Source organism: Poecilia reticulata, chromosome 2 (assembly GCF_904066995.2).
Source record: "Poecilia reticulata chromosome 2, P_reticulata-male-v2, whole genome shotgun sequence".
In the NCBI taxonomy this organism is placed as follows: domain Eukaryota; kingdom Metazoa; phylum Chordata; class Actinopteri; order Cyprinodontiformes; family Poeciliidae; genus Poecilia; species Poecilia reticulata.
The window spans coordinates 43,183,847-43,210,196 of NC_088831.1; the positions used below are offsets into that span (position 1 = coordinate 43,183,847).

Below are 26,350 nucleotides of genomic sequence, written 5' to 3' on the forward strand. Positions count from 1 at the left end.
TGACCAAAGTCTGCAATATAGTGATATGACATTCAGGAACGATCCGATTCTTCTGGACGGATCTTTACTAAGTCCTAAGGACTGAAGCCTCACTGAGAGCCGTTCTTTGTTCTTGTGTACACTGCGGTAGCTATATATATATATATTTAAATATATATATATATATATATATATAGACATTCATTTAATCGCTGAATAAGTAAAAGTTGAAAGTATGAACACAGAGCTTGCTCATTGCTCATTGATTGATTTCGTCTCCTGTTATGGTGGCAAACATTGCAGTGGGAGGGAGGATGAAAACAGTCACAATGCTCATTCTGCTTAGTTACTTGTTGCGCCGTTGGACAGTGTTCATAGTTGAACGTTATTTACCGTTACTTGCGATGTTTCAGTTCTGGTTTCTGACATATGCAATATGGGCAACTGCCCAGGGCGTTATTTTTCTAGGAATAGCAGGAGACCTCTGCGGATTGTAGCACAGCGATGAAAGCAAAACAGAATGAAGTGAATTTTAATTGATACTGGTTAAATATATTTCAGCTCTAAGTATTTAATATCTAGGTGTTTTATGGGAATGTGGATCTTTCAGATCAATCTGAGAACCAATTTTGATAGGTAAACTTAATGTTATTGTGTCATTTAGCGCGGGGCGCTGGTTTTGGTCTCGGGTTCAGTGGTCTTGACTACAACTCTGCTACATGGCTCCTTGGTTGCATGTCCTCCACCCCGCCCGCACCTTCTTTACATCCCCTTTCAGTTGGATTTCTTTCTAAGTAAATGTGACTAATAAAGTTCATGCTATGTTAGGACAGGAGACAAAATGTTTCCATCCCTGAAATTATGATTCATAGAATCACATATCTAAGTCTAAACTGTTACAGAGAATAAACACAATAAGAACATGTTTAATCTGTGGTAGTGTTAATTAAAATGGCACATTTCTGATGTATTAAAATTAAATACGATCGGCACACTTAATGATATTAGCGATTTGGTAATGCATTCAGCGAGTACTTTTACTTTTAATACTTAAGTATTTTTAAAAGCCAGGACTTTTTTACTTTTACTTAAGTAAAATGTTAATGTGGTACTTTGACTTTTACTTAAGTACATTTTTGACTGTGTATTTGTACTTTTACTTAAGTAAATTTTTTGAGTACTTTCTCCACCACTGTATGAAAGTAGGTTCATCTCTAAAGTTCTTTATTATGGATTTTATTCTTCAACAAAATCATCTTCTTTAATCATTTGTGTTGCTGGTTGGCTGCGGCCAAACATCTGTGTCCTCCACAACAACACATTACAACATGGTAACTTAGGGAGAGATGCAAGTATCTACTGCTCAGGTGTTAAATTTGATACATTTCTTTAGCAGGGAAGGGAAGCTGGTCAAAGTTTAAGCTAAATACAGGACAATCCTGGATGAAAACCTGATAGAGGCTGCAGACGACTTGATACCAGGGTGAAGGTTTGCTTGTGATTAGAATGACTTTAAATATATGTCCAGAGATGCAATGGATGGTTTCAGTCACAACATAATATGACATAAATGCAATTTTAAATGTTGAGTTTAATATGGACAGTGTTCATTGTATTCTTTGTTATAATCATGGTGAGAGTTTAGAACATTTGATGTTTTTTATGGGCTTTTGGAATGACTTCCAACTTGGGGTGTAATATAAGCTTTTTATTATTTACACCTTAAAAGAAAGCAGTGTTTACAGGAACATTCATTTTATTTGATTTACAAAATATTTCAGTCAAAAAACTGTTTCCATGAGAGTTTACTGGTTTTAACTGGTCTGGAAATATGATTCAGCATCAAGTTCAGTTTAAAAGCGATACTAAAATAACGCTTCTTTGGCTCCACCTACAGGACACATTTTGTTATTGCAGAAATGGTTCGCTGAATTAATGCACTTTATTTTGCAACAAATCGTCAAACAGTCGTGGAAATACTCGTGACTTAAGGGGAAAAAACAGTAGATGGCGCTAATAACACATAGTTTCTGTTGGGGAGGGTATATTTCGTTGTATTTAACTCACTAGGGATCTGGACAATGTTCATTGTATTCTTTGTTTATACTCATTGTGACATTTATTTGAGGTCATATGTGGGTTTTGGGATGACTAACCCAAAGTTTTGATTATTTACATCTTCACAGACAACATTACGATGTTTGAGTTGTGTTGTCAAAATTAAATGTATCCCATTTGGAAGATATTTTATTCAGAAGATTATTTCCTCAAGTTTGTTTATTTTAAGGTCTTTGATTAAGCATCAGGTCCAGTAGTGCTGAAGGTTTTACAGTTTTCAAAGAAAAACTGTAAAACCTACAGCAATGTTGCTAATATTTACTCAAACAGCAGATTTTTGCTTGTGAAAAAGTATCAAGCTTGGAAATTCGTCAATTACTAAACTGCACATTGTGTCCATTGAAGACGCCATTGTAAAAACATTGTAAAACTGAAAACAAAAATTTTTGAATAAAACTTAAATTTCAATTTGATAAAAACTGTAGCAGACAAGCAGAAAGGTCAATCATTTGCAGATAGCCTAAAGCCTTGTGACATGTTTAAACTTAGAATGGTGTTTCTAGCTTAAAGTAGCCAGTAGTAGATAGTTTTCAAAGAGTAAAACTGCAGATCTTTTACATTTTCAATACATTTCAATGAAGCAAAAACTGACACAAAAAACTTAATATTTTAAAAGTATAAAGAGTATTCAAACCAAAAGTCATATATGTAATGTCCTTAATGAGATGAATGTTTCTGATGGCTGAAATAGCACAAAGTAAGCAAACGGGTATTATAGTAAAATAGAACAATAAAGAGAAACTGGACCAATTATCCTTCTTTGGCGCCATCTGCAGGTCACATTTTGTTGTTGCAGAAATCCTTCACTGAATTGTTTCATTTTGCAATAAATCCTCCCAAGGCGCCCAGTTACATCCACGTCAACACAGTTTCGTTCCTAGAATCTTTGTATATAACTTCTGAGGTTAATGATCAGTGAAGGTTTGTTGGGGTTTTCATTGTTTTTTAACCGGAATCCGGTTTTTCCAGGTGTGTCGCTCCGCAGGTGTGTCTACACCTTGCTTGTCGTCAGTTAAAAACACGGAAGTTTTGAGGCTGAGGGAGGTTCTCCTGCAGAGTGGGGCAACACTTCATGCTGCCATCCAGTCTCCAGCGCATAAATCTGTCCGGACTCCGAACCTGAACGCTTTCTGAGCGGATCCTTTTGGTGAAATGGCATCCGCCGCGCAGACGCAGCCAGGCGGCACGGAGAGCCTGACGCCGTCCGCTGTCAACCACATTTTGTTGGAGTTCCTGATTTACTTCGGCCGAGCCGTGGCGGTCTTCTACCCGGTGTACCTGACCGGGTACCTGGGCCTCAGCATCAGCTGGATCCTGCTCTGCATGCTCATGTTCACCTGGTGGCAGAAGAACCGGCGGTGGAAGGACGTCCGGATCGATTCTGCGATCGATTTAGTGGATAACGAGGCGCATATTATCAGCAGCGAGCTGAAGAACACCTTACAGATGGCTTCATGGGTGAGGAGGAGTCTAATGTTCATAACTTTAGAGGTTTAGCGTCAGCAGATGGTTTAACTTTCCAGGCTGGGAGTAACATTCCTCACATTCTGCATGTCATGAATTGTGTTTTTCACTCATTTAACGCACCGATGTAGTAAAAAAACAACAACAGCACAAGTTCAGGACTCCATGAATGTTGTTTTGTTCTTTATTTGCATGAGCACCATGATCCTGACCCACGGATTGGTGCTCAGTTTTGTAGCAGGAGTTTTACCTCTGCACATTTAACTGCACCACACCCAGAAACACAGTGACTCATGCAACTGGAGAAGAACAAAACTTGTTTCAGTGTCGGAGGAATGTGTGTGTGTGTGTGTGTGTGTGATCACATTCTGGGGTTTATCAGTGGATTGTAGCAAAATGCTTACTGGTTTTAAAGTCAAAACACAGTATCCACCTGCAGAGCACAGTTTGTTTCTGAGATACAGATACAGGGCAGGACTGGAGCCACTGGAAAAACAATTAAATCTGAGTTTTTACTCCAAATTCTAGAATTGTAGAAAAGAGATAGAAAAAAAATGGAGTAAATTTCTGACACCAAGTCTGAAATTTTTAGATTGATATCAGGAATCTTCTAGAAAGACATGGACATTTCTGAGCTCCATGTTCAGAAATTGCTCAGTCAAAAATTTGCAAGAAAATGTTGAGATTATTCTCAGAAATTTTCCAGAAAAAATATGGAAATTTCTGACTTTTGAAACTGAAATTTCCAAACTTTTTCCAGAAAATTTCTGATTAAAACATTTGATGTTTTTTTTTCACAAAACTTTTTGAGATCAGAATTTTTCACACTTTTTCCAGACAATTTCTGAAATTAATCTCACTTTCTGAGTTATTTCAGCAGAATTTTACTCCTTTTTTCTATCTACAGTGGCAGTAATACACCATAGCAGAATTCGAACTCTTTTTCTCCAAATTCTGACTTTAATTTAAGAATTTTGACTTATTGCTGTCCAAATTCAGATTTTTTTTTTATCCAAATTGGGATTCTTTTTCCTCAGATTTTCTTTTGTCCAAATCCTGACTTTGTATGAATTTTGACTTTCACTATCTGAGACTAAAAGTCAATTTGGAAAAAAATCTGAATTTGTTAGTTTATTTCCAGTGTTGCTGCTTGAAAGAGGACTTAAAACCACCAAACCAATGTGCTTCAAGTATAAATGATTTTTATTTACAGGATGGAAAATTTAATATCTTTTAATCAGTTTACTCACAGATTTGTTATTTAAATCCATCATTACTTCTGCACTGACTGTTTTCCTCCCAGATTTGATCACAAATCCCTTTATAACTCTTTTATTTGCTTCCTCTAAAGGTTCACTTCACCGACGTTGAGAAAGTTCAGTGGGTGAACAAGGTACGGTCCTGATTATAATAAAGTTATCCTCCGCTGTATTTGTTGGGTTCTTCTGTTGAGCTGGTTGTTGTGGAACCCTTGGTTCTGATTGGTTGTGCTTTGGGTTTGGTCATGTGATCAGGTGTTGGAGCAGGCTTGGCCCTTCGTCGGGATGTACATGGAGAAACTTCTGAGAGATAAGATCCAGCCGACGGTCAGGATGTCCAACTCTGCGCTCAAAATGTTCACGTTTACCAAGATCCACTTCGGACACAAAGTGAGTCTGATTCTTAAATAAGTTTAAAAAAGAAAGTACATAAAATTCAATGTGAAAATAAAGTACATAAAATTCTGATTCTAGAGTTTTATGTATAAAACACACTTCCGATTGACTTTGAACTGTCCACTACTGGGTAGATAAGCAGCTAGCTTAACTATTTTGCACCTTCTTTCTCTTTTTCTGCAGAAAGTTTAACTTTAAAATTAAATCATGTGAAAAGTAGGGCTTTGCAATACTGACTTAAAAGTTTTATCACAAAATTCTGTGGTACTATTGTAATAACAATAAAAGTAACGATGACAACTATTATTACTTCTTTTTTAGGTAAATGTATGGCTGTGACTGCATTCATAGCCGAACAAATGCAGCTGTCAGTAAACCACACATACTAACTGCATTTAATCATATTTTTTTATATTTATTTACCTACCTTGAATGAACAGTGGAAATAATATCAAAAATTACAATCCTGATAATACTGACATTTTTTAGGTATTGTTTATTGAAATTGATCACAGTGATAAATAAATTTCAAAAAGATATTTATTATAATCGATGTGATAAACGTCCACCCATACTCTGCAAAAACACAAAATCTTACCAAGTATTTTTGTCTAGTTTCCAGTGCAAATATCTTGGTACACTTGAAATAAGACAAAAACTAACTACAAGTAACTTTTGAGCAAGATAAGAGGGTTTTTTAAGACAATAACTCCTTAATTTTGATGGGAGATTATTTAACTTAAAACATGGAAACAATGTCTTCTTATAAGTGAAATAATCTGCAATCAGAATAAGTAGTTATATCTCCTTTTTTTATTTCTGTACTGGCATAATCTATCAATTATTTTGACAATTAATCGAGTATTCAAAAAAAAACATAGGCCAGTTAAAAAAAATGCATGAAAATGCTGGTTTACAAAAAACTATTTTGTTTCTTGTATTTAAATTGTATTGCCTAAAATTAAATACAATTTAAATATTACCTTTAGTCTCAAGTTTGAAGCATAAAAAAACATTTTTAAAACGTATCTATTTTTTTACATTGTTATTCTTCTTAATATGCAAGTACATGTTATATTGGTAAAAATGTATTTTCTTGTACATGTATAGCATGCTAGATTATGTAATAACAATATATTTTAAAAAGAAAGTTACCTTTTAGCAGCCACGAAAGTGGGCGTTTTCAGCTGAGGTGTTGCAGCATCGAGGATTGTGAAATGTCAATTCCGTTTTGCAGTACAGAATCTGAACTATATATTTTTAAAACATATTGTAAAACATAATGTAAAGTCATGCCATAATTTTGGCACTTTTTGTCTCTTTCCTGGCGGCATCTCTTTCCGTCCCTCGCTTTGTCCTCCGTAGCTGCTAATAGCACTTAGCAATCGTCAACGGCTCGTTGGCGGAAGTGAGAGCTCTGTGCAACGCAAATAATGGTCCGACCGGAACTCAGCGCGCTAAATGGTAGAAGATAATTTAACGAAGCTTCGACATGGATAATTTGCGTCGAGGAATTTTATACTCAAGGTTCTTGAGTCATTCGACGAATCATTACAGCACTTGGGGTCGGTATTATAGTGTAGGGAAGTCTATACTGTTGTTTGATGATGACGCTCAAGGTTGTCAGTAATGTCCGCCGTTTTATAGTAGGTTAGCCTGTTTTAAGCCTCTGACTCCGATGCTGCTACTTTCTCAACAAGTAAAATCAGCTCTGTTCTTTCACTGCTGCCTCTCTAGTCCAGTTGGTTGTTCAGGTGAACACAGAGGTATTTTCTGCTTTTGTTTTGTTCAAGAATGAAACAAAGTATATAAATTTTTTTTTTTCATCTTTTTATCACAAACTATCAGAATTTTTTTAATCTGTGCTGTGTTACTTGAAATATTTTTAGAACCTATGAAAAAGATTAAGAATTTTTCTACATCTTAAACCCCAGAACTGAATAAGGGTGTACTTTGTTTTTGATATGGATGCACTGATCCTCATTTTTTTACTTCCGATACTGTTTACTGTCACCCGATACCGATCCAGTACAGAAACACAGTGCTGAATTGACTTAAGATGTTAAACACAACACAAATATAAAAGTTATAAATTATGCATTTATTTGATAACTCTGTTGCAGTGCAGGACGTTTGGTCAAACATGTAAAAACAACACAACTCTAACTTTAAGTCAAGAATAATTAGGAGTTTAACAGCCAATGCTATTTAAATTATAAAAGAAACTGAAACAGACAGAAATGATAGGTTGACTACCTTGGTCAAACATGTAAAAATAAACTGCAATAAACCTTTCAAATGGTTCAGAAACACCAACTAGGAATTATGTGATGTAGAATAAATAAAGTGTAGAATTAGTCTAAACAGATCTGCCCATGTAGATCAGGAACACCACTGATAAGGATAGGTTGTTTTTCAATATGGGGACTGATACAGATGTAAATACTGGATTGGTGAATTTCTAGCTTTTAACATGCACACTAAACTTAGCTGGAGATGAATTTGTGCCTCCTGTTTTTGTCTCTTTTTGACGTCGCTCAGCCTCTCAGGATCACTGGGATGAGAGCATACACGCATGAAGTGGACCAGAGGGAAGTGATTCTGGACATGAACATCGAGTCAGTGAAATTAAACATATCTTAGATTCAGAGTGAGCTCTGTAATGTCTAATCAGCTGCGTTTTCCTGCACAGTTACGACAGCGACGTGGACATCGACGCGGATGTGAACGCAGCCATCAAAGTTGGCATTAAAGGACTGAAGGTTGGTGTTTGTTTTATTTCTGCTTGTCCTGTTTCTGTTGACTGCTGCTGTAAAACTCTCCTGACTCTTCCAGTTCCAAGGAATGCTCAGAGTCATCTTGGAGCCTTTGATTAGTCAGGCGCCGCTGGTGGGAGGAGTCACTTTGTTCTTCATTCGCCGCCCTGTAAGTCCACACACACATATTTATCTGACTAGTAAAGCAGCAGTTGTAAGATCGGAACTCATGTTTTTATCCTCAGACTCTGGAGATCAACTGGACCGGCATGACCAATTTGTTGGACAGTCCTGCGTTTAGGTCTGGCTGATGGAGTCTTCTTATTCACTCACACCTGTTGAGGTTTAGACGTCCCCTTTAATCTGATCTGTCCTCTTTCCAGCTCCCTGTCTGAGGACACCATCTTGGACATCATTTCTTCCCTCATGGTTTTGCCGAACCGCATGTGCATTCCTCTGATTGACCAACTCAAAGTAGACGAGATGAGATTTCCTCTGCCTAGGGTGTGTATGAGACAAAACCTGAAGAGCTACTGACACTTTAAATCTGTCAAACTCGTCTAGACTATGAATGTCCTCAAAGGACCGATTGTGCCAGAATGTATTGATAAAACCCAATCAGAAACTGATAAAATATTAATAAATAGCTGTGTCCTCATTCAATAAGTACCTCTTAATACTAAATATTGAACATCCCCTCACATTGATCAGTCCCTCCAGGATTTTGCGATCATCTCTCTCTCTCTCTCTTGCAACCAAATTCACTGATTGTGGTGTTAATTTAGAAATATCTGCAAGAAATTTTGCAATAATTATGCCTTAAATGTCACTTTTTCTTACTTGTTGCATCGATCACTATGGAAGAGAATTAAGCTACTGAGAAAATAGGGAAAAAAATCAGACTTTGAGAAAAAAGTCAGGATTTTCTGAAAACAATCAGAATTTTGAGGAAAAAAATGTTAATTCTGAGAAAGAAACTGAATTCTGAGAAAAAAAATCTGAATTCTCAGATTTCAGATTGAGAAATCTAAATCTGGATTTCAGATTTCTTGGGTTCATAATCTCATAATTATGAACCTGAATTATGAGATTATAATACTATAATTTAAAATCAAGTATGGCAGTGTAGTAGAAGATATACTGCCACCTGCAGGTGGGAGTCAACGTCATTTATACCCAATGTTTTTGATAAACTTTGCATACATTTGGCAATAAACTCTCAATTATACTCTGGTGTCAAAAAGTGAAGGGATCTGTTGATTTTGTGTAAATTTTCAAGATGGTGAGATCATGAAAACCTGGAGTGTCTGATGTAATTTGGCAGTAAACAAATAAAAACCGCTTTAATTTGATTGAGAATTTCCTATTTGAGCACACGACTGTTATCTTGAAGGTTCTGTTTATGTGTTAATCTGAAGTTTAGAGGACAGGAGTTTAATCCAAAAAGTTCTGATGTGAAACCTCCTGACTGCTGCCCCCTACAGGGCGTGGTCAGGGTCCACGTGTTGGAGGCCAGAGACCTGGTGGCCAAGGACACCTACATGATGGGCATGGTGAAAGGCAAGTCGGACCCGTACGTCACGCTCCGAGTCGGCAACCGACACTTCAAAACCAAAACCATCAAAGAAAACCTGCATCCGAAATGGAATGAGGTTTATGAGGTCGGTAACGAAACGTCTACACGCTTTGACTCATCTGATGGTTTCTTGAGGTATTATGCCATCATTCCATCCGTACTGAAATGTACATGACTAATTAGCATTTTCCTTTTAGTGTGGGCTCTGTTAAACGGTCCCCCACTCTCCTTTTCTCACCTCTACGCCCATTAGGATCTAAAGCTTAATTACAATCACACATTTCTTTCTTGAAGAAATTTACTCAACCTTATAATCTCTGAAATTATTAACAGAAAAGCCTTTTCTTTGCAGTTTGTTGTTCACGAGGCGCCTGGACAAGAGCTGGAGATAGAGCTGTTTGACGAGGACAGAGATAAAGATGATTTTCTGGGAAAGTAAGAGCCAGTCTTACAGACGTGTGTTTCTGGATACGTTTATAACTGGGGTGCCCAAAGTCGGTGCTCCAGGCCCGACATCCTGCATGTTTTAGTTCTCTCCCTTCTGGTAGCAACAACCTTCTCAGCATGTCAATGTTCTTCTTAGGCCTTCTAATGAGCCATCATTGGATCCAGGTGTGTTAAACCAGGGAGAGAACTAAAACATGCAGGATGCCGGCCCTCCAGGACCGACTTTGGACACCACTGGTTTTTAACATTAGCATATTTGTAGAAACGCCTCCATGTTCTCAACATGGATATTTTGTGATTAAGATTACAGTGATACATCTGTTAAAATTTCTTGACCTCGGTGGTGTGGAACCTAAAGCGAAGCAGGCGGTTAATGCGACGTGTGTGTGTTTAAATCCTGGCCCTGATTTAATTGTTGCATGTGTTGCCATGGTTACGTGGCATGTAGGTTTACATGTCGTCACGCCACATAAGAGTCTGGTTTTGGCTATGAATAACTATAAAGGCAACCAGAGTTGAACTGTCGACGGAATGCTTCAGGAACCTGTAATTCCAAGGTTCCTTCTGCAGAATTCTGAATAAACCAGGAAGAAGAATCGTACGACGCGTGAAGAAAACAATATTAGGATTATTGTGGTACAAAAATATGTGTCTTTTGCATTCCTTGTTCATGTGTGTGAATTTATACTTCTATCATGTTCGAAATAAATAAATAAATATTTTTGTACTTTAGATATAACCTGGATTTTGGAGAAGTGAAACGGGAGAAAGAAATGGATCAGGTGAGAAAATCCAGAATAGTTAGTACACTGCAAAAATACAAAATCTTAGCAAGTATTTTTTGTCTAGCTCCTAAATATTAAAAAAATTATTGAAAATGAGACATTTGGCATCAGTTATGAACTTAAATCAAGCTTATATTTTGCTGAAGAGTTATTTGTAGACCAAATATAAAACTTTTTTGCAGTGTAACAATCCAAAGGTTAAATTTTATACTTTGTTTTAACCACCGCTCGTGTTGTTGAAGTGGTTTACTCTGGAAAGGATTGCTCATGGAGATATTCACCTGAAGCTGCGGTGGCTTGCCCTGAGCACCGAATCCTCTCTGCTGAACGAGGTACGGCAGCCTGGCAGGGACATTTCTGTCAGATTAGGGCTCACTCGTTAACATCAGGGCTGTGAGTAACGTCCCGTCTTTTTCCCAGTCCAACGCCGGCCTGTCCTGCGCGATGCTCGCTGTTTATCTGGACAACGCTTCCAACCTTCCAGTAAGACGCCTGGATCTGATTCTGTCCATCTTCCAATGATTTATGACAATAATTCGAGTTTTTACAGGGTTTTTTTAATGTTGTCTGCAGAAAGACCAAAAGGAGTTAACCGTACATCACAAACATGGGAAACACGGCAAAGAGGCACGGGTAAGACCAAAGCTTCATCTCATTCTTCTGTGTGTTTCTGTTGTATGTGTTAGCCAGGGCTGGACTTAGGGGAAAAAAAAAAAAAACATAATTTTTTGGTGCCTCCCCCAAACGTTGACGCCCTGATCAAGTGCCCATGTTAGCCTGAACTAGCCTGAAAAAGGTTTCTGTTCAGTTTAGAGCAGAAAACTTTGTATTAATGGTTTGGATTAATGGAGGTTATGAGGATAAGTTCATAAAATTAACAGAATAAAGATGCAGTACTCCCAGAAAAAGTTGTTAAAATTATGAGGAAAAAAAAGTCCTTTTTATGTGATAAAAGCTTTAATAGAGTTATTAAGCTCTGACAGAAATAACTTGATAAACTCAATCGTTTGAGTTTTACTACTGATTATAATTTAATGCTGATGTGTTCAAAGATAAAGTATTTCCTTATCTGTTAAATTGATACCAAAGTGCAACTTCATAAAATGCTGAACATTCCTCATTTAAAATTATTGTTGGTGTAGAAGTTCTCATAAAATTACTACTTCTCTGTCTTACTATTGATGCTTTTTCTTGTAATTGGAGTTTATCTTTGTATAATTTCGACTTTACACTCATTATATTTTGATTAGTTTTTATGACTTTTTTTCTTGTATTATGATTTTTGTTTGCAACTCCTTGTAATATTATAACTTTTCTCATAGTATTCTGACTTTAAATTATGCATTTTATAATAAATGATACTTTATTCCTGTATCATTTTGACTTTTTTTTTTATTATTACAACCTTTTCTCATATTATGACCTTTTTTGTCTTACAAATTTTTTCTTGTAATGTGATGACTTTTTTTTATCATTTTATTCTGAGTTCTTTTTTTGCTAGTTCATTCTTGTAATATTTTGACTGTTCTAATTAATTATTTTTTGTTAACCTGGCCTCTGTCGTTGTTAGAAACTCTGATTTAAAGGTGAAGTAAATATTTTTGGGATTGTAGGGAAGATAATTATTTGCTGTTTTATTTTCATTAGCAAACTCCAAAATATTTGAAGTCTGAATTTTTTTAATTTTTTTTTTTACAAACTGTTAAACACTCTTTACATGTAGTTAGTATCAGATACAACTGAAAATGCTTCTGGCTCTCTCATGTTTTTACCTGCGTTGCCATGGTTACGCTCCACCTCAAAGCAGTGAGCCTTAGTCACGCAGGTTGAAGGAGTGCCTCTCGGTGAATTATCTGAAAACCTTCCAGTATTTTGTGCCAGAGGTCGTGGGGTCAACCCTGGGAAGCGGGATTCGACCTCGGCGTTGTGATCTTTGGCCCAGCGGCTCGGCCAGATCAGATAGTGTCGGCGTTAGTGCCGCCGCGCACAGCTGGTTTTTCCTGTTTGCTTGGTATTTAATCAGCTGATCTGAAGGGAGTTCAGTCTATTTGTAGCTGTTTTCTGGGTGGAAACGGCTACAAAATAATCTATTATTCTGCAGAGTTACAAGATTGTAGATTTATTTTGTTTGTTTCATGTCATTTTATACCTTACTCAGAAAGTATTTCTTTGTTTTTGTTGGAAAAATTGTATTTTTACTGTACTGTACTTCTTACTTTTGCTTCAGCGAATGAAAACAAACATGTTTTAACCAAAAATTCACCAGACGAAGATGCACACCTGCAGTTTTTGTTGAAGTTTACTAACTTTATGTTGAAAGAAAAATGTTTTTATTTTCTAATCATGTTATTTTTATTAATTATTTTCATTTTGACCTTTTAAAATGCAAACATTTTTCACATAACTTTATATTTTAGTCCATCTGATGATGTAATTATTAAATATTGATCAGTTACTCTTACCTGAGTAACTTCTGATAACTTTTGATCCACTGTGAGTAACTTTGGTGAATGGTGAAAATGTTTTTTTTCTTCAGACACGCCTGCAGTTTTTATTGGTCCATAAGCTTTATATTGCCTGCAGTAGCCACTGAGCGCCCTCTGCTGGACAAAGCAGGGACTTCAAACATAATAATTGTTTTTCCGGAATGTTAAAAATGAAATTTAACCGGCAGCAGCGTTCCAGAGGGATGATCTTTGGAGTAAATGTTGGGAGGCGTGGCTGCGCTGGGGAATTTACCGACTTCCTGTCTGGTTTGTTTTCAGCTCACCAAGAAGAATGTGGGCCCCAACTCCTACGTGGAATTTACTCTTGATAAGGATGTTCAGAAGAGCAAAGTAGGAATCAGCACACATTGTCTACTTACCAATGTTTTATGCTGGCTGTTGGTGTTTTAATTGTTTTCCAACCTGCCATTGTGTTTTACAGGTTGCATATATGAGTAAAAACCCAGTGTGGGAGCAGGGCTTCAACTTCTTTGTGCAGAACGTAAAAACTCAGCAGCTCATACTTCAGGTCAGTCAGGAAACACACAGGAGCTGCTGGATATTTGCTTGCCTGCAGAGTTCTGCTGTTTTTGTTTGTATATTGTAAATATTTGAAATAATCAACAACAGATTAAGTAAAAAAGGTAAGTTTAAAAAAATCTGTTTTATTAAGAAGGAAATGGTTGTACTAGCATATTAAGGCCTTTGTAGATAAGTGGAGAAAAAGTAAATTTCCACCAAAAAATCTCAGAAATTTTTTAGGAAAAAACAGAATTTTAGACTTCTGCGTTACGGAAGTCTACGATTTTCGACTTTTTAAACACAAAAGATTTTCAAGTTGTTGTTTTTTTTTGGTTTTGCCTTGAATTTTCTGAAGTCTTACTCAACATTTCAAAGTTTTTTTTTTTCTAGTATATTTTCCACTTTTTAAACTCAGAAAATTTCCTAAAGTCAAAAATGTTTAGACTTTTAAAACTTTGAAAATTTCTAAAAGCTGAAAACTTCTGACTTTTGAAACTGATATTTCTGATATCAATCTCAAAATTTCTGTTTTTCTAAAACATTTTCAACTTTTCAAATTCAAAAAATTTCCAGAAGTCAAAGAATTTCAAATGTTGAAACTCGTGAATTTCCGTTTTTTTTTTCTGAAATTTCAGACATTAACATAAAAACGAGTCTTTTTTTTTTTCAGAAAAAGTTCAGCTTTTTAAACTCCAAAATTTCTATGTTATTTTCTAGAAAATGTCTGAGATTATCTCAAAATTTCTTTGAGTTTTCTGGTGGAAATTTACTCCCTTTATGCTACAACGTCTCTAAGACAACTTCCATACAAATCTGACACCCGAGCAACAAGCAGCGCTGCTTCTCTCGGCCCACATGGGGTTAATTATGCTTCAAAAAACGGACTCTGGAAAAGGCTATCATTTACTAAAGCAGTTCAAGACCAATGTAGCATCTCAATGCTAAGCATATAGCAAAGTGATCAGTTTATCAAAAAGATCAACCAATTTAACTTATTAATTGATAACTGCTGCTTGGTTTAGGTCAAAGACCAAGAGAAGAAATCTGTCCTCGGTTCTCTCAGCATTCCCCTCCATCGCCTCTTCACCATCTCCTCCATGTGTCTGGACCAGAACTTCCTGCTGGAGCGCTCCGGACCCACCAGTATGATCAAACTGAAGGTCACTCTCAGGGTGAGTTTTTCTGTTTTTTCCAGAAATGTTTTTTTCTAGCCGTTTTCTACTTTTGACACTTGGATATTTCTGATTTTTAATCAAAAACATCAGGGGTTTTTTTTTTAGCAAAAGTTTGACTTTTCAAACTCGGAAATGTAAAAACAATTCTAGAAAACTGCTGAGATTAAACTCAAAATAAATTTTCTTTCTGCACATTTTTTGACATTTCAATTTCAGGAAGTTCTTTTTTTTTCTTGAAAAAAATTTCTGAAATTTTTTTGGGTACATTTTAGACTTTTCAAAATCAAAATTTCAAATTTTTTTTTTTTGGAATTGCTTTACTTTTTGAAGTCATAAATTTCCAAAATTGATAAGAACATTTCTTAGATTAATCTCGAAATGTCTGAGCTTTTTTCTAGCACAATTTTGACTTTCAAAAATATTCATTAATTCATTTATTTATTTTCTTTCTACCAACAATTTGCCGTTATAATTAAATTTTGAAATGGGAGGAGAAATTAACATCATCTCAAGAACATAGCTTAAATACACCTTGAGTTTTTGCTAAAGAAACAGTATAATATGACAGTGATGTATGTTTTTCTGTCAATGTGACATGTGAGTAACAAAAGGATATAAATCTTCGTCTGAGGCGCCTGTGACTAGATCCATCTGGGACAGATCCAAAATCAACTGTTGAAAAACCAAAAATCCAGTTGCTCAAAATGCTTAAATGTTTAACTGATTACAGATTCTTACCGAGGAACAGCCACCGCCTAAAATCCCCGTCAGTTCTCCATCAAACAGCAAACAGCAGAAACAGCAGGTGAAAGCAGGAGGAAACGCTGCCGCTGCCACAGCTGCTGGTGCTACCGCCGCCGCTGCTCCCGCCGCCGCCGCCACCACCACCACCACCACTGCGGCCGCCACACCGGTCCCCTCCAGCGGCGCGCCTGCGGCTTCCTCTCCGGGTCTGCCTGGAGTCCCGCTGGACGGGACGAACAAGGCAGCTACACCTCAGCCGCGGCGCAACTCCTTCCTGGCTTCTGAAACCAGCAAGGCCTCCAACCTAAACATGCGTCGGTACGATTCCCACAGCCTGCTGTCGGAGAACTCAATCGCCTCGTCGCGCTTCGACCTCACAGACGGAGCGTCCTTTCCACAGTGAGTGGAGACGGTTTTCTCCTTCTGAAACCTGTAATGCCGGGCCTGGTACCAGCCTGGTACCGGCCGGGTACGGTGGTATGACAGCACATTAGATGGGAAAAAATTACATTTCTGCCAAAAAACGGAGAGACTTTGAGATGAAATTTCCTAGGAAAAACAAGAACATTTTTGAGTTTGAAAAGTCAAAAATGTTCACGTTTTGGAAATTTGTAAAAGTTAGAAATTTTAAAGATTTTTCTTAAAAATTTCAGACTTTTTCTTAACAACTTTGAGATTTATGAAATTCAGAAATTTCCAATTTTTTCATTTATTTATTTTTTATTTCAAATTTTAATCTCAGACATTTTTCACTTTTGGAAATTTTTTGACTTTCAAAAGACCGAAGTTCCAAATGTCAAAATTACAAAAAGTCCCAAAATTTTTGACTTTTTGAAACTCAGAAATTTTCTAGAAAAAAAAACATGGAAAATTCTGAGATTGATTTAAATATTTCTGAAATTTTCTTAGCAAATTTTCAAACTCAAAAAAACTTGTTTTTCTTAGGAAATTTGAGAGATTTTGGCAGAACTTTCCTTCTCCTCTTAATGTAGGAATCTGTGAAAACCTGAACTTTTTGTTGTGTTTTAACCCTTTCAGGGCCATCAGGGACCATCAGGGCTCGTTTGGGGAGATCAACCTGACTGTTCGCTACGCTACCATGAGGAACAAACTCATGGTCCTGGTTCATGCCTGCAGGTTTGTTACAGAATTCATCCTTTTATGATTCTCCAGCATCAACATCATTTATTGATATTATTGACCTTTTTCCCCTGGTCACGTTGAGGCGCCATGATGGATGTCGGAACAGAGCGACATCCATTGGTTGTTTTGACGTCCGTCTTGGGCAGAGAGTTGATACTAACCCTCGGGATTTAAAAACTGGAATGTTTCCCTGCAGAAACCTGTTTCCCTGCAGCGAGAGCGGCACGGACTCCTACGTCCGCATATATCTCCTCCCAGACAACTCCTGGAGACACCGCAAGAAGACGCACGTCAAGAAGAAGACGGTCAAGCCTGTTTTTGAAGAAAAGTAAGACAACTCAGTCATCCTGTGAAGCACAGATTAACAATCTGAAACACAGAAAATCATGAAGATTCTCCTTGTTTTTAAATATAGGTTTGAGTTTGATGTGCCGCTGGAAGACGCTCAAACCAGGCAGCTGGACGTGTCTGTCAAAAATAACAAGATGTTCCGGAAAAGGGAGAGAACGGACATTGGAATGGTACTTTGAGTTTGGTTTGCAAATGAATAATTCATAACCTAACAGCTTAAAATTTGGCACATCTTTGTTTGTTTTTGCATTTTGAAACACTGGATTTTAACATTCTGCTGTTTTCAACAGTTGATGTTGGATCTCTCACAGATCGATCTAGTCAAAGGCGCCTCGGACTGGTACGGAGCAAAATTCATCTCTTTTTGTTGCTCACCTGTTGCATCAACAGAAAAACATACAGTATTGTCATATAATGTAGTTTCTATTGCAAAATTTATCCTAAAACTGAAATTAGGAGGTTAATTTCTCCTCCTGTTACCGGTTTTAGATTACAACCAGGTCATTGAAAATAGAAAATATTTAAGAAAATTGTATTTAAATCAATTTCCACCAGTAAACTCAGAAATATTTTAGGAAAAACCTGGAAATTTCTGTTTCAAAAATTTAAAAAAAATTGCTTGAAAATTTTCTGAAATTTTGAGACTAATCTCAAATTTTCTAGAAAAAAACCCTAACATATCTGAGTTTTAAAAGTTTATGGAAAAACATCAGACACTTTTAGATTAATCTCAGAAATTATCTAGAAAAATTTGTACATTTCTGAGTTGGAAATTTTCAAGAAGTTTTCTAGAGTAATTCTGAGATTATTCTGACTTTCTGAGTTTTCTCTAGCAAATTTTGACTTCAAACTCATAAAGTTTTATTTTAGTAAATTTATGAGATAAATCTTAAAATTTCAGATTTTTAATTCTTGCAATTTTTCAACTTTTGGAGGTCAGAAATTTCTAACAGTTTTTCTAAAAATTTTAGTTTAATCTCAAAAGGCTTTGTTCTGTTTTTGCTGAAATGTTCTCCTTACTCTTTTGTTTTCTTTTTAAACAAAGACATAACAAGGTACAACTAACTTGAACCAGGATGAAAATATCTTACAATATTTTGAATATTTTTAGATTTAAATCCCGTAGTTTTATAACATTCTCCCTCTGCTGTGCCCTGATTGATGGTTTGGTTGCTCTGCAGAAACCTGCTTGTAGAATAAACCTATTTTGGTCCATAATGACATTTTATTTTTCTGTCTTTTTAAGGTTTGAACTTACAATACCTGGACTGTCGAGATCGACGAAGCAGAGTCACTTTTAGAGGAATTGACTCTTTTCCAGCAGCTTCTTAAACTCTTATTTTGAAAGTCTATTGAGGTGTCGTCGTCTCTTCCCTGAATGTCGCGGCGCCAAGCGAATGTGCAAATATTTTGTTCTGTATTATGAGCAGCGTGGGCTGTAATGATAAAGCTATTTGTATCATTTTATTGAAAATATATTTAAAAAATGCTGATTCATTCCTCAGAGGCCAAAACAATTTGTTTCTTCACTTCATCAGTGCTGGAGTTGGAAATAATCCAAATGAGAAACAACTTGAAAATGTTGCACTGAAGTCAAGAGAATCATTTTAAATTGAGGAAATTTCAAAATATTTTCTGAATTTTGGAAAGTGTCCATGCAGCCGAGTCGTTTTTCTGAACCTTTGGTAGAAAACTGAGAGCGAATCACAGGAGGAGCCGAGAGCTTTTAATGTTTTTGAACATGTTCTCTTTTTCTTTAAAGTTTTTCCACAAAACACATTTCTTGTTGAATAATTTCTGTTTCACTTTAACACATTTTTACATTACAAAGTTCCAAAATTCAATTTTATTTAAACAGTCGCATTTATTGGCTGAAAACATCAGCTTTGAGGCTAATAACTGACTCATAATAAATACCATAAATCATTTTAGGATTTCTCTGAGAAGTTTATGCACTAATTTCTTTTAAATTTTTTCTGTTGTTTTAAAGTTACAAAGGAGAATTGTTTCCAAGTTTGTTGGTGAAGTAAAACTGAATTTTGTTTTCAGATATTTATTAAAAATAAACCTATTCAAACAGACACACTGTGGTATTATTTGTTTTTACTGTGAAATTATGACTCTTCATGTTAAAGTTCATGAAATGAAAACGTAATATTTTTAAAATATGAGTGATATTTTTACTACGATGTTGAATCAGGCTGATAGATGGAACATTTCTACCAAAAAACATAAACACCTGCTGAAAAAACATTCAAAAATTTGACATTAACCTCCAGAAAATATATAAAAACACTTGTCAAAACAACAAAAAAGTTTAATATTTGCAAGAAAAAACAGATTTTGTGATTAATTTCAATTCCACATTTTTTCTTGCAAATGTTTAGCTTTAGAAACTTCCACATTTTTTCTGAAACTTCTGACTTTAATCACTTTTTTGAGTTTATTGGTGGAAATTTACTCCTATTAGAACCATTGTAGACAGGAAAGAGGAGTAAATTTTCACCAAAAAAATAACAGAAAATTTGAGATTAATCTCAATAAATGTTCTAGAAAAAGTGGAGTTGAACATTTACAGGAGTAAAAAAATGTTCAACTTTTGAAACTTTTTTTTTCATTTAGAAAATTTTCAAATTTAATCTCAAATTTTCTGTTTTTGGGTGGATTTATTTTTTCCCCACAATACGTGTTGTCCTGTACAGTCTCTTTTTGTTGTACTCTTTATACATACAGACCCACAAAAATGTATATTATTGAAAAGATTTATTTCAGTAACTCCATCACCTATTTAAAAAACTTATAATGAATGAAAACAGGATATTTAAAATTAGAATATTAAAACAGACCAATAAAAACTTATTTTTAAAAACAGATGTGTTTTTTTTTTATCACATTCACTAAATAACAGAACGGAAACGATCAATCTAAATATGGGGGGAAATGTAAACAGGAACGTTTGAAGTTGAGTCCAGTTTCTCTTAGGTCGTTGTTTCAATGCAATCACACACCTTTTGGCTTCACAATTTATCTTAAATCGACCCAGTTGGTTCCGATAGAAGTGAGGTTCCGTTTCATATTTTTTTCTTTTGTAAAGAAGAACAGAAAATGTTTTAAAAAGCCGTTTATCAGTGGGAGAAATGCATCTGTGCTCATAAATCTCAGTCCCCGCTGCGCTCAGGTGTTTCCGCGTCGCCTAGCAACCGCCCTGGCAACGGAATAAATGTTTCTGTTGATCGCAGAAAGTTTTTAACTTAAACAATGAGTTTAAAAAGGAAGAAACCTGATTTTGCAGATAACCCAGAGGTTTATGTACATGCCCCAGATGTACAAGTAAGTGGAAGAAAACTGAATTATTAAGAAAATGTTGTTTTTTCAAGTTCATGCGATTCTGACGCTAAACAAGCAGTTTGACTTTATCTTTATGTCCCAATATTACATATCTTTGCTACGTTTTTGTAATTTTCTGTATTAATTTTTTTTTTTAAATGTTATTCACTAATATTCGTTGCTTAGTCCGCCAGCCAGGAGCCGTGGATTGAAGCAAAGCCTTCATTTTCCCTGTTTGAAGGCAGGGATGAAACGACCGAAGCAGCATCTCGGGAAGGTAAATAAAATATATTTATAATTTCTGTAGCGTTGTATGAAATTGTTGGTGCATTTAGCTATATATACTGTTTGGCTGCAGGAGATGGAGCTGACAGCAGACCCAGCGGAACCACCAGCAAAGCTTTAATTGGGCTTTACCACAAACCTTTACCGATGAGGCTGCGCAGCTCCAGGGCGAGCCGGGCGGATCAGAGGGAGCAGGACCGGAAACTGACAGAAAGTGTCGTGGAGACTTTGGGGTGAGCTTTCATCATCAGGCTCCCATGAAAACACGTCCGATTATTTCTACTCCTTCCAGCATACTACGGTAGAGGATTATAACGAATAAGAATATTTTTTATTATGATGGATTATTATAATGGTGAAATTTTTCTAAGATTTCTGATTTTTATTTCAAAATTCTATTTTTTTCTTTCAGGATTTTGACTTTTTCTCAGAATTTAAATTTTTTTTCTGTCTATATTCCAACTTGGATCTCAAATTTATTTTTCTCTGAATTTATTTTTCTCAGAATTTTGAATTTAAATCAGAATTCGAACTTTTAATCTCAGAATAATTTTTTCCCCCCCAGAATTCCAAATTTAATTTTAGAAGTAGTATTTTACTCTCAGAATTATTTCTCAGAATTCTGACTTTTTTCCTCTAGATTCCATCTCTGATTTCTTTTTCTCTTGATTTTTTTCAGCAAATTTTGATGTTTTTTTCTCAGAATTCAGGGCTTTGGGCTTTAATCTCAGATTTATTTTTTCTTAGAATTTTGACTTTTTCTCAGAATTCATCTTTTTAAAAAAAAAAATCAAATTTTAATCTCAGATTTCTGACTTTTTGTCCTCAGAATTCAGACTATAATCCCAGAATTCCAATTCTGTCAAAATCCAAATAAATTTCCAAATATTCTTGGGTGTATGTCAGTTAAGTAGTTGGCAAATAAAAATAATCACCTAGCTGTTCCTTCCTTCTTATAGGGTTTGTAAATCTGCACTTTATCCAAAACAGAAAGCCCCAAATCCATTTGGTAGATTTTTGTTGAAAGACTGTGTTTGCTTGATGGTGCACAAACAATTTAAGCAATTCTAAATCTGATGGAAAAAAGTCAAATTTAATTTTTTCAGTGGCCCTAATCTTCTTCCATAGCATTTCTAGTATATAACAAGTTAATCACACCTCCAGTTTGTTAAATATGCCAGTAATTAAATCATGTTGTCTGATTTCAGCAAGCGGGTTGTTGAGGGCGGCTCCACAGAAACTGGATTCTTCAGATTTACAGACGATGCCAAACGTGAATTGGTAAAAATAAATAAATGAACATACAAATATATCAGTGTACCTGCTCTGCTTGTGCCAACAGCGGAAAAAGTACCGAAGCTAACATCTGCAGTCTTCCTCATCTCTGCTCTTCAGCCAATCAGCATGAAGGAAAGTGCTGCTCCTGGATTGGCTGATTTATAAACATCGAAGGAGCATTGTGATCAAAACTGCTTACTTTGGATATTATACATTTTCTGGACGATAAAATGTCCCAGATAAATAATGACGTTGTTTTGAGACCATTTTCAGGCAGAATAATGGAGAGAAGACATAAATCGATAAAAACGTGTTGATTCAACTGGCAGATTATTTCAATAGTAACAAGACATCTTTCCCTTGTTATTAATAAGATGATCTACCAATACTTTTTTGTCAATTTTAAGGAGTTACTTAAAATAGCCCTTATATTTTGCTGAACCGTTACTTAAGTCAGTTTTGTCTTCTTTCATTAGCACTAGAAACTAGACCCAAAAAAGGATCAGATTTTGTGTTTTTGCAGTGTAATTGAGACCGACTGCATCTGTTTTTGTCTTCCAACTTTTGACATAAATCATCAAAATGAAAATTATTGAGCTTGTTCTATCTATCATACGATTTATTGAATTATCACGACAGGTTTAGATATTTTTTGTGAGTTATTTCTATTCTCAATAAGCAAACATCTAAACCAACTCTTCCCAAGTTCACTGTGTGCTCCTGAAAGCGTCTCCCTGCTCCTGAACGCTGCGTTGTGTCCTGCCAGATGTTTAACTACTACATCCAGAGGGGCATCGACCTGGTGAACCTGGCGCGTCTGCAGGAGTCCTGGATGGACAACATCCATGCGCTGATCCCCTCCAAGCTGAGGCGCCTGAGCACATTGCTGGAGGAGCTGGATGACGAGACCAAGGAGGAATATCTGCAGAGCATCAGGGCTGCAATCCGTATGAACCCAATTGTTTCCAAAAAATAATGTAAACGAATGACAGAGGTTCGATGATCCTCTCAGATTTATGTGGATGAATCTGGATGAATGGCGGAATGTGTTTTGATTATAATCCATTAAGAAAAATCACAATTTTGTTTTTAAGTAACGATTTAATGTCTGCTGTGTTTGACTGCAGTAACCAAAACATTCCAGGATCAGAGTGGGAAGGAGGCGGGAGCCGAGGAGGAGCTGCCCTCTCACAGACTGGAGTCAGTCTCTTTAACCTTCTAAGATGCAAATTAGATATTTAGTTTGTATCTAAATACTGAGCAAGAAAGTGAAATATTTAGCTTAGTTTATGTTGTGGAAATTTTCCTTTAACAAAGAGTGAAGAAAAACTGTCTCAAGACCCGAAGAACCAGAGAAAGAATATATTCTTAATCAGTATTTGTTCGAAGTCTCTGCTCACTGATCGCAGTCAGGAGAAAGAGCCTTGAGCAGAACACAGCTTACAGTTTTGTAGGGAGAGTTTCACTCCTTTCACATAGTTTGATAAGCTGCTTGGTTACAGAACAGATAGTGAGCACAAGTGTCTTCTTTCACTAGGGGAGTCAAGCACGTCATAAGGATGCATAGAAGAAACAATTTAATAACTCTATTGGCCCGAGAAGCAGCTCCAGAAGATATTCTCATGAGCACGTGTGTCACACAAGAATCATAAAACTGTTATGAACTGATTTGGACACTTACAAAATGCTACGTAGCTTGACCTTGACTGCTTTCTGTTGCATTCAAACATCCATCCATCCATTTTCTTGCACCCTTGTCCCTCAGTGGGGTCGGGAGGGATGCTGGTTCCTCTCCAGCTAACGTTCCGGGCGAGAGGCGGGGTCACCTGGACAGGTCGCCAGTCTGTCGCAGGGCAACACAGAGACACACAGGACACACAACCATGCACACACACACTCACACCTAGGGGCAATTTGGAGAGGCCAATTAACCTGACAGTCATGTTTTTGGACTGTGGGAGGAAACCGGAGTACCCGGAGAAAACCCACCATGCACAGGGAGAACATGGAGACTCCATGCAGAAAGACCGGGGCCGGGAATCGAACCCAGAACCTTCTTGCTGCAAGGCAACAGCTCTACCAACTGCGCCACTGTGCAGCCCCTTTGCATTCAAACAACAAGGACAAACTGAAAACATTAGAAATGTGGTGATATTTGTATGAAAGTGAACGTATTTTCCTGATGTCGTTCCCTGTCAGGATGAAACGCGTGCCGAAGCCGTGGAATCGATCGTTTATCCAAGCGAGGAGGAGGATCAGCCTAAACCTTCACTGCATCACCCGCCCGTTGCTGCAAGTGGTGCTTCTGTGGTACGACTTGTACAAGTAGGTACAGCAGAAGCAAACAGGATGCAGATGTTCATGTAATGTCTCCTCACACAGTTATCTATATGAGTTTCAAACTCTAAACAGTGGTGGTTTTTGTGTAAATTAACCGCAGTTTTCTTAGAAAGTAACACAAAATCTAGCAGGTTTTGTGGTGGAGGCGGTGGCCCTTAGCATGCCACCGTCTACACCGATCATGGCGGCTCTGGTGCAGCAGACTCTAATCAGCGTTTTCTTCACCAATCTGCTTTCAGAGACATCCGACTGATCGACGTGGCAGCGATCTGCTTCAATAAGAAGTTCATGGAGCTCTTTGAGTTTCAGCAGGTTGTTGCTAAACACATTGAGGTCTCCAAAACTTTCCTCCTGGAAAAGTAAGCAAGGCTGACACAAAGTTAGATAGTAACTCATCCAGCAGCAGTGAAATAAATCATTTCAAACACAAGGAAGAATGCAGCAGAGCTCCATGTTTATCCCGTATGTGGCCTCATCCGGCCAGCCGTGGATTCTCATGGGGCTCTTTACGTCGCTTTGTGCTTAACTGTGATTTTATTTTTCACCTGCATACTGCCAACTGTTTATAAGTTTATCTAACTTATAAACAGTGTAAGTACATTGCCAAATTACATCAATCAGTCCCTTCACTTTTTCACAGAAATTTCCAAGGTTTTTCTAGAAAATTTCTTGAGATTCTGCTTTTTCTTACAAATTTTTGACTTTTCAGATTCTTTGAGATTAATCTCAGAAATGTTCCAAAAGAAAAACTTTTTTGTGTTTGAAAGGTTTTAAATTAGCAAAAAGAATTAGACATTTTTAGAATAATCTCAGAAATTTTCTACGAAATAACCTTGGGAATTTCAGTTTTCAGAGTTTCAGACATCGAACATTTTTGACATTTGAAACTCAGCAAAAGTTTAAATTAAAATTTGTTTTTGTAGAAAATTCAAATTTTCTTGCAAATTTTTGAGTTTTGAGAGTAATCAGCAATTTAAAAATAACCTATACATTTCTGAGTTTGAAAACATTCAAACGTTTGCATGTTTGATGCACAGTTTTACATATTTAACATGTTTGTTTTTTTTTGTTTGTTTGATTTTTTGTTTTTTAGTTGGCTTTCTGACGTGCACAAGATTTTTTGTGTGCAAAATCTGCTGGTTACTCTGAGCAAGAAAGGAAAACTCCAGTCTTTCTTAAACTCTGCAGCATCTCTGATGACGCTGCATCTGCAGAAACTGACGCTCAGCTCACTGAGCAACTACACAAAACTCATTTCTATAAATATGGTACAATTTAACTTTTTATCTTTAGATTATTTAATCTAAAGAATAAATGAAGCTGGTGAATTTAGTTTTTAATCCCTGTCGTCTGTCACTCAGCATTCAGACAGAGCCAGAGGCACATCAGGCTTTATTCTGCATCTGGTCTTAGAAGACACTGAAATCAAGTTTGAGCCGGACTTCGAGACGTACGAGGAGGCGTTCATCAATGTGTTTGAGCTCATGCTGAAATCCACCAGCGATATTCCACGGGTCGAATCCACCCTGTTCCCCGAATGGGTAAGAATAAAACCACGAAGCCGGGTCAGTAAAACCTGATATGGTGGTTAGTTTTTACATACCGGAGCTGGAGGATATAAACGTTTCATATCGGTCAATATAGATAATTATTCATTTTATATTTATTTTTCATTTTTCACTTTTCATACACAATTCCAACAAAAAAAAACACGAGAAATTGATAAACAATATTTAAATTCTTCCAGAGAATGTAGACAGAGTTGGATTTTTATTTTTGGAGTTTCTCCAACATGTAAAGTGATTTCTATTTTAGAAAATATTTTATTTATTTCTGTTTTAAATATCCAAAGTACCTCCAAACTGGTGGTGGGACCTTTCCTGTTTTATCTGCAGTTTTTACTCCATCCCATTGTTTTT

General features: G+C 36.5%; 2 protein-coding genes and 1 long non-coding RNA gene across 4 annotated transcripts in view; 2 read left to right on the top strand and 1 right to left on the bottom strand.

The window, feature by feature from the left end:
- Nucleotides 1-6,608, bottom strand: part of LOC145550884 (uncharacterized) — a 34,354-nt gene extending 27,746 nt beyond the window's left edge. Inside the window, exon 1 of the long non-coding RNA XR_014086682.1 lies at nt 6,372-6,608. This is a non-coding gene — a long non-coding RNA (uncharacterized LOC145550884). The remainder of the gene's footprint in view (nt 1-6,371) is intronic.
- On the top strand, nt 3,008-19,282 carry esyt3 (extended synaptotagmin-like protein 3). Of its 2 annotated transcripts, XM_081604690.1 has the most exons (23): nt 3,008-3,555; nt 4,913-4,954; nt 5,076-5,210; nt 7,758-7,834; nt 7,909-7,978; nt 8,052-8,141; nt 8,218-8,273; nt 8,356-8,476; nt 9,457-9,633; nt 9,901-9,983; nt 10,729-10,777; nt 11,023-11,112; nt 11,201-11,263; nt 11,354-11,413; nt 13,546-13,617; nt 13,709-13,795; nt 14,811-14,960; nt 15,694-16,106; nt 16,746-16,844; nt 17,047-17,178; nt 17,266-17,371; nt 17,492-17,541; nt 18,448-19,282. In XM_081604690.1, the coding sequence occupies exons 1-23, from the start codon at nt 3,250-3,252 to the stop codon at nt 18,500-18,502; spliced, it is 2,583 nt and encodes an 860-aa protein (XP_081460816.1). In that variant the 5' UTR covers nt 3,008-3,249; the 3' UTR covers nt 18,503-19,282. The 2 variants fall into 2 exon arrangements, with proteins under 2 accessions (XP_081460816.1, XP_081460817.1); XM_081604691.1 differs by lacking the exons at nt 3,008-3,555; nt 4,913-4,954; nt 5,076-5,210 and adding an exon at nt 6,659-6,781.
- An 837-nt stretch (nt 19,283-20,119) lies between these two features.
- Nucleotides 20,120-26,350, top strand: part of dnah7 (dynein, axonemal, heavy chain 7) — an 88,431-nt gene continuing 82,200 nt past the window's right edge. The window contains exons 1-10 of the mRNA XM_081604694.1: nt 20,120-20,531; nt 20,715-20,805; nt 20,887-21,046; nt 22,022-22,094; nt 22,858-23,038; nt 23,219-23,291; nt 24,291-24,416; nt 24,671-24,790; nt 25,525-25,699; nt 25,793-25,972. Of these exons, the coding sequence (XP_081460820.1) occupies nt 20,460-20,531; nt 20,715-20,805; nt 20,887-21,046; nt 22,022-22,094; nt 22,858-23,038; nt 23,219-23,291; nt 24,291-24,416; nt 24,671-24,790; nt 25,525-25,699; nt 25,793-25,972 (1,251 nt within the window). The 5' untranslated portion in view covers nt 20,120-20,459. The remainder of the gene's footprint in view (nt 20,532-20,714; nt 20,806-20,886; nt 21,047-22,021; nt 22,095-22,857; nt 23,039-23,218; nt 23,292-24,290; nt 24,417-24,670; nt 24,791-25,524; nt 25,700-25,792; nt 25,973-26,350) is intronic.

Bases quoted from the DNA above. Each gene is read 5' to 3' on its own strand.
- esyt3 (XM_081604690.1), top strand. From the start codon at position 3,250: ATGGCATCCGCCGCGCAGACGCAGCCAGGCGGCACGGAGAGCCTGACG. The intron at 9,634-9,900 runs GTCGGTAACGAA...TTTTCTTTGCAG, and splicing joins AATGGAATGAGGTTTATGAG to TTTGTTGTTCACGAGGCGCC. The intron at 11,414-13,545 runs GTAAGACCAAAG...GTTTGTTTTCAG, and splicing joins AACACGGCAAAGAGGCACGG to CTCACCAAGAAGAATGTGGG.